Genomic DNA, 16,745 nt, shown 5'->3' with positions numbered 1-16,745 from the left:
GCGTAGCGTACTGCGTGTTCCAACAGTAATTGCTTTACTTTATCACTACGTGTTAGCAATAGTGGTAGAAGCAATAGCTGACGAGACGACCACGACGCTACGATGGAGATCAAGGTGTCAAGCCGGTGACGATGGAGAACATGACGGTGCTTTGGAGATGGAGATCAAAGACACAAGATGATGGTGGCCATATCATGTCACATATTTTGATTGCATGTGATGTTTATCTTTTATGCATCTTATTTTGCTTAGTATGGTGGTAGCATTATAAGATGATCCCTTACTAAAATTTCAAGGTATAAGTGTTCTCCCTGAGTATGCACCGTTGCGACAGTTCGTCGTGCTAAGACACCACGTGATGATCGGGTGTGATAAGCTCTATGTTCACATACAACAGGTGCAAGACAGTTTTGCACATGCGGAATACTCGGGTTAAACTTGACGAGCCTATGATGCACAGACATGGGCTCATAACACTGGAGACCGAAAGGTCAAACATGAACCATATAGTAGATATGATCAACATAGAGATGTTCACCATTGAAGACTACTCCATCTCACGTGATGATTGGACATGGTTTAGTTGATATGGATCACGTGATCATTTAGATGACTCGAGGGATGTCTATCTAAGTGAGAGTTCTTAAGTAATATGATTAATTGAACTTCATTTATCATGAACTTAGCCCTGATAGTTTTTGCATATCTATGTTGTAGATCAATAGCTTGCATTGTAGCTCCCCTGTGTTTTTGATATGTTCCTAGAGAAAACTAAGTTAAAAGATGATAGTAGAAATGATGCGGACTGGGTCCCTGATCTGGGGATTATCCCCATTGTTGCACAGAAGAATTATGTCCTTGATGCACCGCTAGGTGACAGACCTATTGCAGGAGCAGATGCAGACATAAAGAACGTTTAGCAAGCTCGATATGATGACTACTTGATAGTTTAGTGCACCATGCTTTATGGCTTGGAACCAGGACTTAAAAAATGTTTTGAACACCACAAAGCATATAAGATGTTCCAAGAGTTGAAATTGGTATTTCAGACTCATGCCCATGTCAAGAGGTTTGAGACCTCTGACAAATACTTTGCCTACAAGATGGAGGAGAATGGCTCAGCCAGTGAGCATATACTCAGAATGTCTGGGCAGTACAATCACTTGAATCAAGTGGGAGTTAATCTTCCAGATAAGATAGTGATTGACAGAGTTCTCTAGTCACTATCACCAAGCTACTAGAACTTTGTGATAAACTATAATATGCAAGGGATTATGAAAACGATTCCCGAGCTCTTCGCGATGCTGGAATCGGAAAAGGTAGAAATCAAGAAAAAACATCAAGTATTGATGGTTGACAAGACCTCTAGTTTCAAGAAAAAGGGCAAAGGAAAAGGAAGTGAACTTCAAGAAGAATGACAAGCAAGTTGCCACTCCCGTGAAGAAGCCCAAAGCTAGACCTAAGCCTGAAACTGAGTGCTTCTACTGCAAAGGGAATGGTCACTTGAAGCGGAACTACCCCAAATACTTGGCGGATAAGAAGGATGGCAAAGTGAACAAAGGTGTATTTGATATACATGTTATTGATGTGTATTTTACTAGTGTTCATAGTAACCCCAGGGTATTTGATACTGGTTTAGTTGCTAAGATTAGTAACCCGAAACAGGAGTTACAGAATGAACATAGACTATTTAAGGGCGAGGTGACGATGTGTGTTGGAAGTGATTCCAAGATTGGCAAGATCACCATCGCACACTCCCTCTACCTTCGGGGTTAGTGTTGGACCTAAATAAATGTTATTTGGTGTTTGCGTTGAGCATGAATATGATTGGATCATGTTTATTACAATACGGTTATTCATTTAAGCCAGAGAAGAATTGTTATTCTGTTTACATGAATAAAACCTTCTATGGTCATGCACCCAATGTAAATGGTTTATGGAATCTCTATTGTAGTGATGCACATATTCATAATATTGATACCAAAAGATGCAAAGTTGATAATGATAGTGCAACATATTTGTGGCACTGTCGTTTAGGTCATATTGGTGTAAAGCACATGAAGAAACTCCATGCAGATGGGCTTTTGGAATCACTTGATTATGAATCATTTGATACTTGTGAACCATGCCTCATGGGCAAGATGACTAAAACTCCATTCTCCGGAACAAAAGGAGCGAGCCAATGACTTATTGGAAACAATACATACCGATGTATGCGGTCCAATGAGTGTTGAGGCACGTGGCAGGTATCATTTCTGACCTTCACAGATGATTTGAGAAGATAAGGGTATATTTACTTAATGAAACACAAGTCTGAAATATTTGAAAAGTTCAAAGAATTTCATAGTGAAGTGGAGAATCATCGTAACAAGAAAATAAAGTTTCTACGATCAGATCGCGGAGGCAAATATTTGAGTTACAAGTCTGGCCTTCATTTAAAACAATGTGGAATAGTTTCACAACTCACGCCACCTGGAACACCACAACATAATGGTGTGTCTGAATGTCGTAACCGTACTTTATTAGATATGGTGCGATCTATGATGTCTCTTACTGATTTACCACTATCGTTTTGGGGTGATGCATTAAAGACAACTGCATTCATGTTAAATAGGCACCGTCTAAATCCGTTGAGACGACACCGTATGAACTATGGTCTGGCAAGAAACCTAAGATGTCATTTCTTTAAGTTTGGGGTTGCGATGCTTATGTGAAAAAGCTTCAACCTGATAAGCTCGAACCCAAATTGGAGAAGTGTGTCTTCATAGGATACCCAAAAGAAACTGTTGGGTACACCTTCTATCACAGTCCGAAGGTAAGATCTTTGTTGCTAAGAATGGATCCTTTCTAGAGAAGGAGTTTCTCTCGAAAGAAGTGAGTGGGAGGAAAGTAGAACTTGACGAGGTAATTGTACCTTCTCTCGAATTGGAAAGTAGCTCATCATAGAAATCAGTTCCAGTGATGCCTGCACCAACTAGAGAGGAAGCTAATGATAATGATCATGAAACTTCAGATAAAGTTACTACCGAACCTCGTAGGTCAACCAGAGCACGTTCCGCACCTGAGTGGTACGGTAATCCTGCTCTCGAAGTCATGTTACTAGACCATGATGAACCTACGAACTATGAGGAAGCGATGATGAGCCCAGATTCCGTGAAATGGCTTGAGGCCATGAAATCTGAGATAGGATCCATGTATGAGAACAAATTATGGACTTTGGTTGACTTGCCCAATGATTGGCAAGCCATAGAGAATAAATGGATCTTCAAGAAGAAGACTGACGCTGATGGTAATGTTACTGTCTACAAAGCTCAACCTGCTGCGAAAGGTTTTCAACAAGTTCAAGGAGTTGACTATGACGAGACTTTCTCACCAATAGTGATGCTTATGTCTGTCCGAATCATGTTAGCAATTACCGCATTTTATGATTATGAAATCTGGCAAATGGACGTCAAAACTGCATTCCTTAATGGATTTCACAAAGAAGAGTTGTATATGATGCAACCAAAAGGTTTTGTCGATCCTAAAGGAGCTAACAAAGTGTGCAAGCTCCAGTGACCCATTTATGGACTCATGCAAGCATCTCGGAGTTGGAATATATGCTTTGATAGTGTGATCAAAGCATATAGTTTTATACATACTTTCGGAGAAGCCTGTATTTACAAGAAAGTGAGTGGGAGCTCTGTAGCATTTCTAATATTATATGTGGATGACATATTGTTGATTGTAAATGATATAGAATTTCTGGATAGCATAAAAGGATACTTGAATAAGAGTTTTTCAATGAAAGACCTCGGTGAAGCTACTTATATATTGGGCATCAAGATCTATAGGGATAGATCAAGACGCTTAATAGAACTTTTAGAAAACACATATCTTGACAAGATTTTGAAGAAATTCAAAATGGATCAGACAAACAAAGGGTTCTTGCTTGTGTTGCAAGGTGTGAAGTTGAGTAAGACTCAAAACCCGACCACGGCAGAAGATAGAGAGAATGAAAGGCATTCCCTATGCATCAGCCATAGGTTCTGTAAAGTATGCCATGATGTGTACCAAACATATTGTGTACCTTACCATGAGTTTGGCAAGGGGGTACAATAGTGATCCAGGAGTATATCACTGGACAACGTTCAAAATTATCCTTAGTTACCTAAGAGGACTAAGTAAATGTTTCTCGGTTATGGAGGTAACAAAGAGTTCGTCATAACGGGTTACGCCGATGCAAGCTTTGATACTAATCTAGATGACTCAGTATCTCAGTCTAGATACATATTGAAAGTGGGAGCAATTAGTTAGAGTAGCTCCGTGCACATTATTGTAAACATAGAAATTTGCAAAATACATACGGTTCTGAATATGGCAGACCCGTTGACTAAATTTCTCTCACAAAGCAAAACATGATCACACCTTAGTACTATTTGGGTGTTAATCACATAGTGATGTGAACTAGATTATTGACTCTAGTAAACCCGTTGGGTGTTGGTCACATGGCGATGTGAACTACGGGTGTTAATCACATAAAGATGTGAACTATTAGTGTTAAATCACATGGCGATGTGAACTAGATTATTGACTCTAGTGCAAGTGGGAGACTGAAGGAAATATGCCCTAGAGGCAATAATAAAGTTGTTATTTATATTTACTTATATCATGATAAATGTTTATTATTCATGCTTGAATTGTATTAACCGGAAACTTGATACATGTGTGGATACATAGACAAAACATCATGTCCCTAGTAAGCCTCTACTAGACTAGTTCGTTAATCAAAGATGGTTAAGTTTCCTAACCATATACATGTGTTGTCATTTGATAAACGGGATCACATCATTAGGAGAATGATGTGATGGACAAGACCCATCCGTTAGCTTAGCATGTTGATCGTTCAGTTTTATTGTTATAGCTTTCTTCATGTCATATACATATTCCTTCGACTAGGAGATTATGCAACCCCCGGATACCGGAGGAATACCTTGTGTGCTATCAAACATCACAACGTAACTGGGTGATTATAAATATGCTCTACAGGTATCTCCGAAGGTGGTTGTTGGGTTGGCATAGACCGAGATTAGGATTTGTCACTCCGAGAAATCGGAGAGGTGTCTTTGGGCCCTCTCGGTAATGCACATCATAATAAGCCTTGCAAGCAATGTGACTAATGAGTTAGTTGCGGGATGATGTATTACAGAATGAGTAAAGAGAATTGCCGGTAACGAGATTGAACTAGGTATGAAGATATCGACGATCGAATCTCGGGCAAGTAACATACCGGTGACAAAGGGAATACCGTATGTTGTCATTATGATATGACAGATAAAGATCTTCATAGAATATGTGGGAACCAATATGAGAATCTAGGTTCTGCTGTTGGTTATTGACTGGAGAAGTGTATCGGTCATGTCTACATAGTTTTGAACCCGTAGGGTCCGCACGCTTAACGTTCGATGACGATTTTGTATTATATGAGTTATGTGATTTGGTGACCGAATGTTGTTCGGAGTCCCGGGTGAGATCACAGACATGACGGGGAGTCTCGAAATGGTCGAGAGGTAAAGATTCATATATTGGACGATGATATTCGGACACCGAAAGTGTTCCGGGTGTACCAGATGCATATCGGGTCACCAGAAGGGGTTCCGGGCATCCCCCCGGCAACTACATGGGCCTTAATGGGCCAAGAGGGGGACAGACCAGCCCCTAAGGGGATGGTGTGCCCCATGTAGGCTAAAATAGGGGGAAGGAAATAAGAGAAGGGAGAAAGGAAGGGGGAGGGATTCGACCTCCCCCTTCCTTCCCTCCTCCCTCCTCCTTCCTCCCCCCTCCAAATGGATGTGGAAGGGGGGAGGCCGAATTGGGAGGCGCCCAAGTAGGATTCCTCCTACTTGGGGCGCCCCCTTGGCTGCCTCTCCTCCCCTCCAACCTATATATATGAGGGGGGAACCGCTAGAACACATAACAATGATTGTTAGCCGTGTGCGGCGCCCCCCTCCACAATTTACACCTCCGGTCATATTGTCATAGTGCTTAGGCGATGCCCTGGGAGGATCACTTCACCATCACTGTCACCACACCGTCGTGCGGATGAAACTCTCCCTCGACACTTTGTTGGATCAAGAGTTTGAGGGACGTCATCGAGCTGAACGTGTGCAGAACTCGGAGGTGCCGTACATTCTGTGCTTGATCGGTCGGAACGAGAAGAAGTTCGACTACATCAACCGCATTGTCAAACGCTTCCGCTTTCGGTCTACGAGGGTACGTGGACACACTCTCCCCCTCTTGTTGCTATGCATCTCCTTGATAGATATTGCGTGAGCGTAGGAAATTTTTGAAATTGCATGCTATGTTCCCCAATAGGTGCCCCCTCGGGGCACCCCCAGGTGCTGCTCTGGCCCATCGGGAGTCTTTTGGTCCATAAAAAATCCACAAAAAGTTTCGCGGTGTTTGGACTCCGCTTGATATTGATTTCCTGTGATGTAAAAAACAAGCAAAAAACAACAAGTGGCACTGTGCACTAGGTCAATAGGTTAGTCCCCAAAAATGATATAAAGTTGCTATTAAATGATTGTAAAACATCCAAGAATGATAATATAACGACATGAATATTTCATAAATTATAGATACGTCGGAGACGTGTCAGTCTCAATCTAGGCCCTTATGCTACGACTAATATTAGATTGAATATGGCTAATTTATACTTTTACTCAGGCAGTAGGAAATAAGCATGGAGTTATAGCTAAAATAAATGATTGCCCTATCATGATTGATCTTTGTGATAGTTGATAAGCCTAAAGATCCTATTGTTCATATAATTCTCGGTAGACCTTTTCTAAGGACCATCAAAGCTGTGATGAATGTGTTTGAGGGGAGTGTTAGATTTGACTTACCCGCTAAAGATCCTTTGAGAGACATTTCCCCACGAAAAAGAAAATGAAGACCTACACATGAGAAGGCATTGTTGTCAATGTGAGAAGCTATGGTCTAGGTGTGTTTGCACCACCATGATCACCACTATGGTGGAGCTAACGGGCTGAAAACAAGCGCTTCCTGAGAGGCAAACCACACGAATAAAGTAGACAAGTAAGTTTTATTTTTGTTTTAATAAAAGGAGTGTTGAAGTTCTAGATAAAGAAGTTGAGTTTGGCAGAGTTGTTCTAATGAAGGCTTTGCTATGTGCAAGTTAAATTATGTGTTCTATTGACATTTGAATGCTTGGAAATATGCCTATGGACTGTGTTGGAACTAACCCCACAGGAAAATGAAGAAAAAGAGAAGTTTTAGCAGAAACAACACAAAAGAGCGAGTCCCCGGCTTCTTCCTTGGCCGTGTAGCATCCCTGCCGTGCTACTGAAGATGCGCATGTCCTCCTCATCGAAAGCTCCAGACTCCATCGCTACCACCCTAATCCATGGCATCGCAGCCGAGCCTCTCCGGTCTCGTTGACCTCTCTATTGAGCTTCTAGTGAGCCTCTGGTGCTGCAAGACCTCTTTTCCCTCTACCTGGTGCTCTCCATCCTCCCCGCAGCCAACGTCGCCGCTGTGATCCACCATAGCTCCCACATGTCAAATACCGTTTGACCACGCCCAAGTAAGAAAACCTCTTGAGAAAACCTACCCAGGATGATTTCTAAACGGTATGGGATAGATCAATGGGTTAAGAGAGCAGAAAAAATGATCAGGGGTTATGTGAACTAGACATTTTCTCTAGGGTAGTAAAATGGACCTTTTTTGCCAAAGTTTGAGACCAAACACACCTCTGTTTTCTTCTCTTTTAAGTTCATGCACGATATTTGCTATGACATATTAGTAGTTTAGAGAGAATAAGTCAAACTACCTTGTTTTCTCATATTATCATCATTTTGATTGAAATATTGTTTTATAATGGGTTCTTATGTTGTGTTGTGGCCTATCTTGTGAGAAGAGTCGCGTAAGATTATTAAAAAAAATTCATGTTTTTTATCTAGAATGACTCAAAATCGGCTCAAGATTATTACAAGCTAAGCATGAGCCACTTTTTATAACTCGACCTTGAACTTTGCTCAATTCGAGCTCCTCGAATTTTAGTACAAATTTGCTCAACCACTCACTGGGACCTGATTCGCTTGAGAGATCTCCCATGCTGTGCTTATAGCGCTCGTCCATACTGACGGAGCTCACGCGCGTGGTAGATGGGCCATGACCCACGAGACCATTTGACCAATGATAGTTTGAACACTGACCATTGACACCGACAATTGACCCATGACCATTGATTTTTGAAAAACTTCATGAATTTGTTTTTTTAAAAGGTTCAAAATTTTGAAAAAGTTAATCAATTCAACTTTTGATGTAAATTTGATTTTTTCACAGATTTGGAAAAAGTCCTTGAATTTAAGAAAAGTTCATGGATTCAAAAATAATTATGGATTAAAAAAGTTCATGAAATTTTGAAAAGTTTACATATTTAAAAAATATTACTGAATTTAAAAAAATACAAAGTTTGGAAAATAAACAAATAAATATATAATATATAGAAAGATTGAACGAAAAAGAGAAAACCAAAAAACCCGAGAAAAACCCAGTCCCAAACAAACCTAAAGAAACAAACCCTAAAATTTTGGTGGGATCCTAGAAGGTTCCCAAAATAGGTTTAAGGAGAGATGGCACACTTAAAAACCTAGTGAAGGGACGTGGACACCCTGTACAAAGTAAACAGTGCTACATGTGCCGAATAGAAAATGCATTTGCAGCCCTAGGTAAGGGAAATAAGAAGTGTTGACAAGACAGAGCCTGATACGATTTTAACTCAGAGACAAACTGATCTTGAGCCAACACTGGCTCGCTCAAATTTAAACCGATACAATATAATTATTATAATATTAAATAATTATGATATATATTATAGGAAAATAGAATTTTAAGTATAAGTTTGCTTTTTTGTAGTCTTAGTATAAATTTGCTGAGCCTAGTCTCGTTTGCAGCCCTAGGGAAAGGGAGATAAGAAGTGTTGATTAGACATGGCCTGATACGATTCCAGTCCAGTTCTATTCTAATCTAATGGGCCTAAATCAACCTAAATGAGTACAGAAGAGAGCTTCCGAACAATGCGAAGCCCAACAAAGGCAATCACGATCTTGTGCGCCCATCGCAACACGAACGGCTGGCATCCGTCCTCCACGCCGAAACCCTAGCTACCCACGCGGCCGGTACCCATTATAAGAAGTTCCTCCCCTCCCGTCGCCCCCAAACCCTACTCCTCCTGCCCTCGCGCCGCCGCACCCCGCACCAACCAGCGCCCAGCCGCCGCCGGAGAAGGAGACGGAGCAGCCGCAGCCATGGGTCGCGTCCGCACCAAGACCGTGAAGAAGACCTCCCGCCAGGTCATCGAGAAGTACTACTCTCGGATGACCCTCGACTTCCACACCAACAAGAAGGTGCTCGAGGAGGTCTCCATCCTCCAGTCGAAGCGCCTCCGCAACAAGGTGGCCGGCTTCACCACCCATCTGATGCGCCGCATCCAGCGCGGCCCGGTGCGCGGCATCTCCCTCAAGCTGCAGGAGGAGGAGCGTGAGCGCCGCATGGACTTCGTGCCGGAGAAGTCGGCGCTCGAGGTCGACGAGATCCGCGTCGACAAGGAGACCATGGACATGCTGGCGTTCCTCGGCATGGCCGACCTCCCCGGCGTTGAGCGCGCCCCCGAGGCCACCTCTGCCGCTGCCCCCTACCGCCAGCCCTTCAACGGACCCCGCGGTGGCAATCGCGCCTAGGTTCCTCCGCATCGTCGTCGTCGTACCCCTATCATCTTTACATGTTTTATTATTAGATCTGTTACTTGTGGCAAGTGATGTTTTGAACTCAGAGCTTAAGTTCGAGGTATTTTGATCTGCGTATGGTGAACATGATCTGTTTATCTCATCGTTTATCTGAAGTGATTCGATATATTACTGTTGAGCTTTGAAGTTTATGCTCGTTACTCGATGATTGATTGATTTATGAGCTATCTATCTATTGTTAATTATATATGTATTTACTGTCATGATCTTCCAACACTTGCAATATGTAGGCCGATTTTCTGTCCTAACATACCAATAACGTTCACTAGTGGTACATGCCTTCTAGGTTTGTGATGGGTTTAGTGCGTTGTACAATTGTTTTCTGATTAGTGCTGCTATATAAAACCATCGATTGTTGCTTTTGTTCTCATAAGCACATATTTTGGTTTGTTACGCTGTGATAGTGTCTTTCAATTTAGGTAAGTTTACATGATTGAATTAGTTATGAGTTTCTTTTAACTGGCTTTAGGAAATAGTGTCCAAGGAACGACTCCTGCACTGGTAGTATAGTTCTGCTCTGCAATGCAAACAGAGGATAGCTTGTAGGTCAGGCTGGTATTTGGTTTAACCGAACGAGGTGTAGGGCTTTCTGCTGTTTATTTGGTTGTGGTCATGTGCATATTTTTCTTGTTCGACTCCTTAGCAAAATCCCCATTGAACGGGTTTGCTTTGTTACATTGTGCTCTTGCTGGTTTCCCGTTGCTGAAACTACTATCTGCTGTGCATTGACTAGAAACCGCTGATGTGGTGTTTCTTAGCCTTGTGATCCTCCCTGATTCAGGTTTTGCGCTTTGATTCTGTGTTTGTGGTAAGGTATGATACCCTTTGTTGGTCGTCTGCCTGGTTTTCCTGCTCCTTCTGCCGTGTGGTTTTGTTGAGTCTCACACGATACCCTTTGTTGGTCGTCTGCCCGGTTTGCTCGTCTGCCTGGTTTGCCTGCTCCTTCTGCCGTGTGGATTTGTTGAGCTCTCACACAATCAATAGCAGAGCAACAAAATTCAGGCTGCACTACCACCCGCCTATTTTATGCGCTGTTGGCATGTATGTTTGAAATACATACTTCTTCCGTTCCATTAAACAACAACAAGAATTATGTTGTGATGTCTTTAGTGTGCTGTATAATTCTTCTTATTGCTGGTTAGTACCACTGGGTTTGCCCATGGTAGTTATGTTTTGGTTTGTGTACATTACGATAGTGTCTTCTAATTTAGGTAGGTGTCACTGGATCGAATTAATCTTGCATGTTGCGCTCTTGTTTGTTTCTGTCGTTGAGACCAATATCCGCAGTGCATTAGTAGAAGCCGGTTATGTTTGTAGTTTGTACTACACTGTTATATGTTCTTTCTTCTTTTTCTTACCTGTGGTCGTCTGCAAGTCTTACGTATGTATGATTGAAATACCTAACACCGTTTTAGTCCAGTTTTGGTGTGACAAAATGTGTCTAACCGACCACACGTAGTAGATAGTGCAGGAGGGTCGAATTGGTGACATTTCACGCTCATTTAACGTTTCATTGGCATGAATACGGGTTGATTGATTTTTCTGTTTGGGCCACAAGCAGATTGTTTCATGGGGTCTGACGGAAGTGCTAGTCCCAAGCGTTCAGATCGGTACTCTTTCAGAGATTTAAATGCTTTGCGCTCTCTTTTGGTGCAAATAAAGGGCTTCCCGATTTGTGGGTGGTTTAGTAGCCAGCGATATCGCTGAGTTGTAAAAAACCACCACTTTATCAAAATTCCGGCAAATCCACTATAATTTGCTCATTGTAACACATAATCTAAGCTTCGATGAGTTGTCAGGAAAAAGCCGAGATGCCTGTGAGTTGAGCTCGTGGTGCAGTATGGCGGCTATAAAGAAGATCAGTTTTGCTAATGCACATCTAGATGTGCCATAAGTATTGCACATCTAAGTTCTACTAAGGGTTGATCTAAGTTCTACTAAGGGTTGAGGCGTCACCTTGTGGCGCCTCCAGAAAGGAAGCTGGGGCGGTGCCTGGTTGGCAACCGCCCGTTCCAGCTGTTTTTTTGCAATCTTGGTAACACATGAGCATGGCATTTTACAAGAAGTTGCAATATAAATTTCAAAAAAGCTAAATAAATGATACTCAAATACAATGAAATTAGGGCATCTCCAAAGTGGATCAGCAAACAGCTATGTTCGTGGACATCCATCAAGCTTCAGTCGTTCAAGGCAATTTACCAAAAAAAACAGGACACTTGTCATAATAAAAACAAAAAACCAAAAAAAAAACAACAGAACACCGATCAATGTGACGGCCAACGCAAAGCCATGGGAGCCATCGACTTGTGATTTTTTTGTGTTGTCATCGTGTTGCTTCTGTGCCTCGTCACCCTGAGCCTCAATCTCCTTAAAGAATCACTCCCGCCGCATCGAGATAAGTCGGCTGTTGCATGTGACAAAGATGGTTGAGGGATGGAGGCGGCGCTGAGAGCAAATCCATCGCATCCCTTTGCAGATGCAGGGGGAAACTGATTGACCTCCCAACTCGTCGCTTGCCAACTAAAAGGGACTTGTTGATTTGTTCTACAAGTATCTCGAACAAACTTGCATAGAGGCTTTTAGCAAGAATGAAGTTCAAATCCATCCCATGCAAATATCAAAAAGATAAAAATCTGACAGATGATAAATCAAAAGAAAACGCAACAAGGAAATTCAACATCTGTTTTCATATAAGCAAACTTCAAACACAATAGGCTGATGTGATTGAGTAAACTGAAAGGTTGGTGCGTATCTAAAAAGTGTCAAAGTTACTATGCTAACTGCCATAATTATGATGTCATGGCAATAGAGAATTACTAATAATTATTTGTCTGTTTTTCCCAACTAATTATTCTTGAACATCAATATTATATATGAAGTAATGTTAATATATTTATAAACAACTATAACAATATAAAGTACTATAGATTAATTATTAATATATTTATGCTCTAATAAATTTAAACTATCCAGATTACTACATATAAAGTTACACAATACCTTGATATCCCGCCTGATTGTTTATTGTGCGGTGCCAGATTGACAAGTGACCCTTCCAGACCCTTTCTTCTAATAATGGTTGGGGCGGTGCCAGATGAGATGCGCCCCTTCCACTGTCTTTTTTATTTTTTGGGTTAGGCTTTGTTGGTTCAAAAGTATAGTATGACGGCGTGAATTGACCCGGATGTATATGGATACATGTCCTTTGATAGACAAGCTATACAAGGAGGCGGGAGATTTATCCATCATTAGAGAGCAGTGCGCTAGTTTGTAAAGGTCTGGAAATTTGACTGTAACAATCATCATGTGATGGTGCAACCTTGTAAACATAAGATGATTTGCCGTCCTGTTAGCGTCGTGAAAAATCTGTCTAGTTTGTGGCAATCATCGCCTGCCATCAGTTGTTGTGATAATGTGAGCGATGTTGTGAATGCTCCTGCTTCTAAACTTGATTGACAGGTCATCCAGATCTGATCCAATGCACTCTAGGAGGTGCTCATTGGTGAAACTAATGGAGAACAACTGCAGATTGGAGAAAGATATGATTATGAAGTTCAGCAGGGTGTTATTTTATGTCCAATGGAAAGATAAGATGAGGAGATAGTCACCATCCACTCATCCTGTCTTGCAAATGTCTTATTCATGAGGCAGATGTACTATGGTATGATGGGTTCTTTAGCATGTATGAGGTGCTCTAGCTTGTCAACATGCTGTTGATAGAGCTTCACCTTGTCACCACAAATGATGTAGCGGAGATGATGATCCGATTTTGGTTTCTTGCCAAGATTTTAGATCCTTTAGGGCAAAAGCCGGAAGGAGAGGCTTGGGTGCTAGGCTGCTGGTTGTTGCGAGACATATGTAGCGCATGTAGGTTGTTTGATGTGGGCTGTGTGCTCACCGTCGTTGTCGCTGGTGCAGATAACAACATCAACATCGTCTTGAGACGTGTCGATGAGCTCTAGCGACAGAAATGATCTGGAAGGTTGTACCGCTAATCAGTAAAATTAAATTAACAGATTGGAAGCGTATGCGATTCAGAAATACTCTAGGAACATGAGTCACCTTTTAGCATTTTCACCGGGTAGAGAACTTGCCTCAATGTCCTAGACAAGCTTTGATATGCTTACTCGGGGGAGGCGTAGCTTGGTCTCATAGCCTGCATCATATGCCACAACTCTTCAAAATAACCATAGGTATATACTGCTGTGTACTTAAAAATATAATTTACATCCAAGGTTATAAATCAAGGAAGGATCGCTAAGAAACTCATAGACTCATGACAATTTACAAAGAAAACATGATGTACTTGCAACCTCTAAAGATTTAGATTTGAATACAGTAGTGCCACACACAAATAGAACTCACAGAAGTCAGGTATTTGTTTGAATAAAGATGAGAGTTTCAGACAACATCATACACAAAATTGATTAAATTACTCCCTCCGTTCACTTTTGTAAGACATTTTAGACATTTAGGACAACACTTAAAACAGTTCAATTTCAGCTGTCTTAAATGACTTACAAAAGTGAACACGAGAGGCAAAAACACGAACACATGGTGAACTAAGAATTTCTTTTCGGCACAAATATGTAAAGAACAGAAAGTGAGTTGTACCTAATCGAAGAATAACATCGTATCTCTCGGATTTAAACAAATCGAAGGATCTACATCCAGTGATTTAGGATCAAAGGCAAACTTCAACATCATTCTTAATGACGTCTCCATTGCAAGCATTCATTATAGACATTGGTTGTGATGCAAACAAATAGAATCTGAATGCCATTTTGCTAATAATAACGGAAATACACAAATGTAATGACCAGAGAGCATGTAAGAAAACCGGGAAAGAAACATATTCTTCTCAGGTAAGGGGAATATCATCTGTAAAGATGGAGTACACAAACATATAAGAAAGCATGAGAACTACATTCTGACTCAATTAAACCAAGTAGGAACCACAATTTGGAAAGATATTCTGACGTTTTTACATTGAAAACTTAAGATACCTGGTGAATACTAATTAGAACTTCTTGCGAGGAATGGCATCGGTGCAAATAAGTTCCTGCCTGTTTATCAACCTTCTTGACATAATCTAAACGTTCCCTGAACAAAAACGAAAGATTAATTTTATTAGGAACAAGCTAGCACATGATCTTGAAATACAAATACTTGCAAAAGGAGGGCAAAGCAAAACGAAATGAAGAGACAGATCAATTTTGTTCCAATATGCATTGTCCAAATAAGCACTTCCATAGTTCCATTACACACATACTCAGGGGAAAACAGGACAAACAAAGGAGAATATAAGATGATGTACATGAATGGCCTCACTGTCCAGGTCGGTGCTATCTGGTCGAGCATTGTAGAACCATCTTCTCACCTCTTTGTGATCTGATTTTCCTTGGACAACATGCAGGACACCATCAATAATCAAATTACCAGCTTCTTGCAAATGGAAAACTCCCCCTACCACCCCTACTAAGGCCCTCTTTGATTCATAGGATTTTCAAAATGTAGGAATAGGAAAAGTATAGGGTTGGAGTGGCATGCACAAATGAATCCTACAGGATTAGCATAAAGTGTTTGATGGCACAGGAAAAGCAAAGGAATTGTAAAAGGAGGTTGGGGTGGATGTTAGATTTCCTATGAAATGTAGAACAAAAAATTCCACAGGAAAAAATCCTATGGGATGCAATCCTATGAATCAAAGGACCAACATAGGAAAAATTCTTAAGGATTTCAATCCTCCAAAAATCCTATAGAATTCCTTTGAATCAAAGGAGCCCTAAAATTGTCAATTTAGCTGTCAGTGTTGTTTCATAGTGCGTCAAGCACCTCACCTCCCTCACTCAATCCAGACTGGATGCTGCTGCTTCTTTAGAGTATTTCTGATGTGTGGGTTCAGACTTCAACGTTGAGAAATGCTGATTCAAGTTGTACCATTTCGGATATCTGCATAGGTTTCCCAACCGAACAACATCTGCAGCAAGCTACTTAAACTGCTCCCTGCATATCACACACACACACGCACCCACACCCACACCCACACACACCCACACACACCCACACGCACACACGCACACACGCACACACACGCACACACGCACACGCATGCACGCACGCACACACAGCATAATTTCCATGGAGTGTAACTGGGAAAACAGCTTATGTAGTTAGAAGGTATTGTCCTAAAATTTATTTGTGATATAAAAAGCATTGTATCGTAGTTAAAGGGTATTGCTTTGTTTGGAGCATCTTACATCTATCTCTATAGTCAAACGAAGCAAATGTGCAGGAAAATATATAACCTTCCAGATCGACGGAACCAACGCCAAGCGATCTGCCTCCTCGGCAAGTTCCTCCGGTAGCAGGCGCTGGATCTTGTTGTGGTGATGGTGGTGGTGCTCTTGATTTGAATCATCGAGGGCAACCACCCTCCCCATTTGTGCATGTGGTCATGGTCTTCGTGGGGCTCTCCATAGTGGCCTCCGTGCAAGGGTCATGAGGACACGGACGAATCCCTGTATCCAGCGGAGGCGAGGACGGGGTGTCATGCATCGGCGGTCGGGATCAGGCAAGGTAGATGGGAAGCAGCGGCGCACCCTCTCCCCCGAGCTCCATATCCATGGGAGCAGCAGCAAGGTGAGCAGCGGCAATAGGAACAACTTTTCACTAATATAAGGAGATGATCCAAAGGAAGAGCTCATCCAATTTTCTCTCCATCAGCAGGAGTGACAACAGCAATAGCGGAACTTGTTGTGTGAGTTCTGAGATACCTAATATGAAAGGACGCGTCTAGCCGGCACCCAGCCGTCCAGTATGATTAGCGAGCGGCCGGTTATTTAAGAATTTTTTTTGTCCCTTCTCCTAATTAGAAAATCTTTCTCGTCTAATCCATTTTCCCGCAACATATTAAATAGCAACACAGCCATATCT

General features: G+C 41.7%; 1 protein-coding gene across 1 annotated transcript; it reads left to right on the top strand.

Moving 5' to 3' along the window:
• The first annotated feature begins 9,212 nt into the window (after positions 1-9,212).
• LOC119269460 (40S ribosomal protein S17-4-like) lies at positions 9,213-9,949 on the top strand. The gene has a single exon (XM_037551293.1). It carries the CDS (start codon positions 9,312-9,314, stop codon positions 9,741-9,743), a length of 432 nt encoding a protein of 143 aa, XP_037407190.1. The 5' UTR covers positions 9,213-9,311; the 3' UTR covers positions 9,744-9,949.
• Positions 9,950-16,745: the final 6,796 nt, after the last annotated feature.

This window comes from Triticum dicoccoides, chromosome 1A (genome assembly GCF_002162155.2).
Source record: "Triticum dicoccoides isolate Atlit2015 ecotype Zavitan chromosome 1A, WEW_v2.0, whole genome shotgun sequence".
NCBI lineage: Eukaryota > Viridiplantae > Streptophyta > Magnoliopsida > Poales > Poaceae > Triticum > Triticum dicoccoides.
Note: the sequence above shows the minus strand (reverse complement) of the source record. Positions and strands in the feature narration are given on the sequence as shown.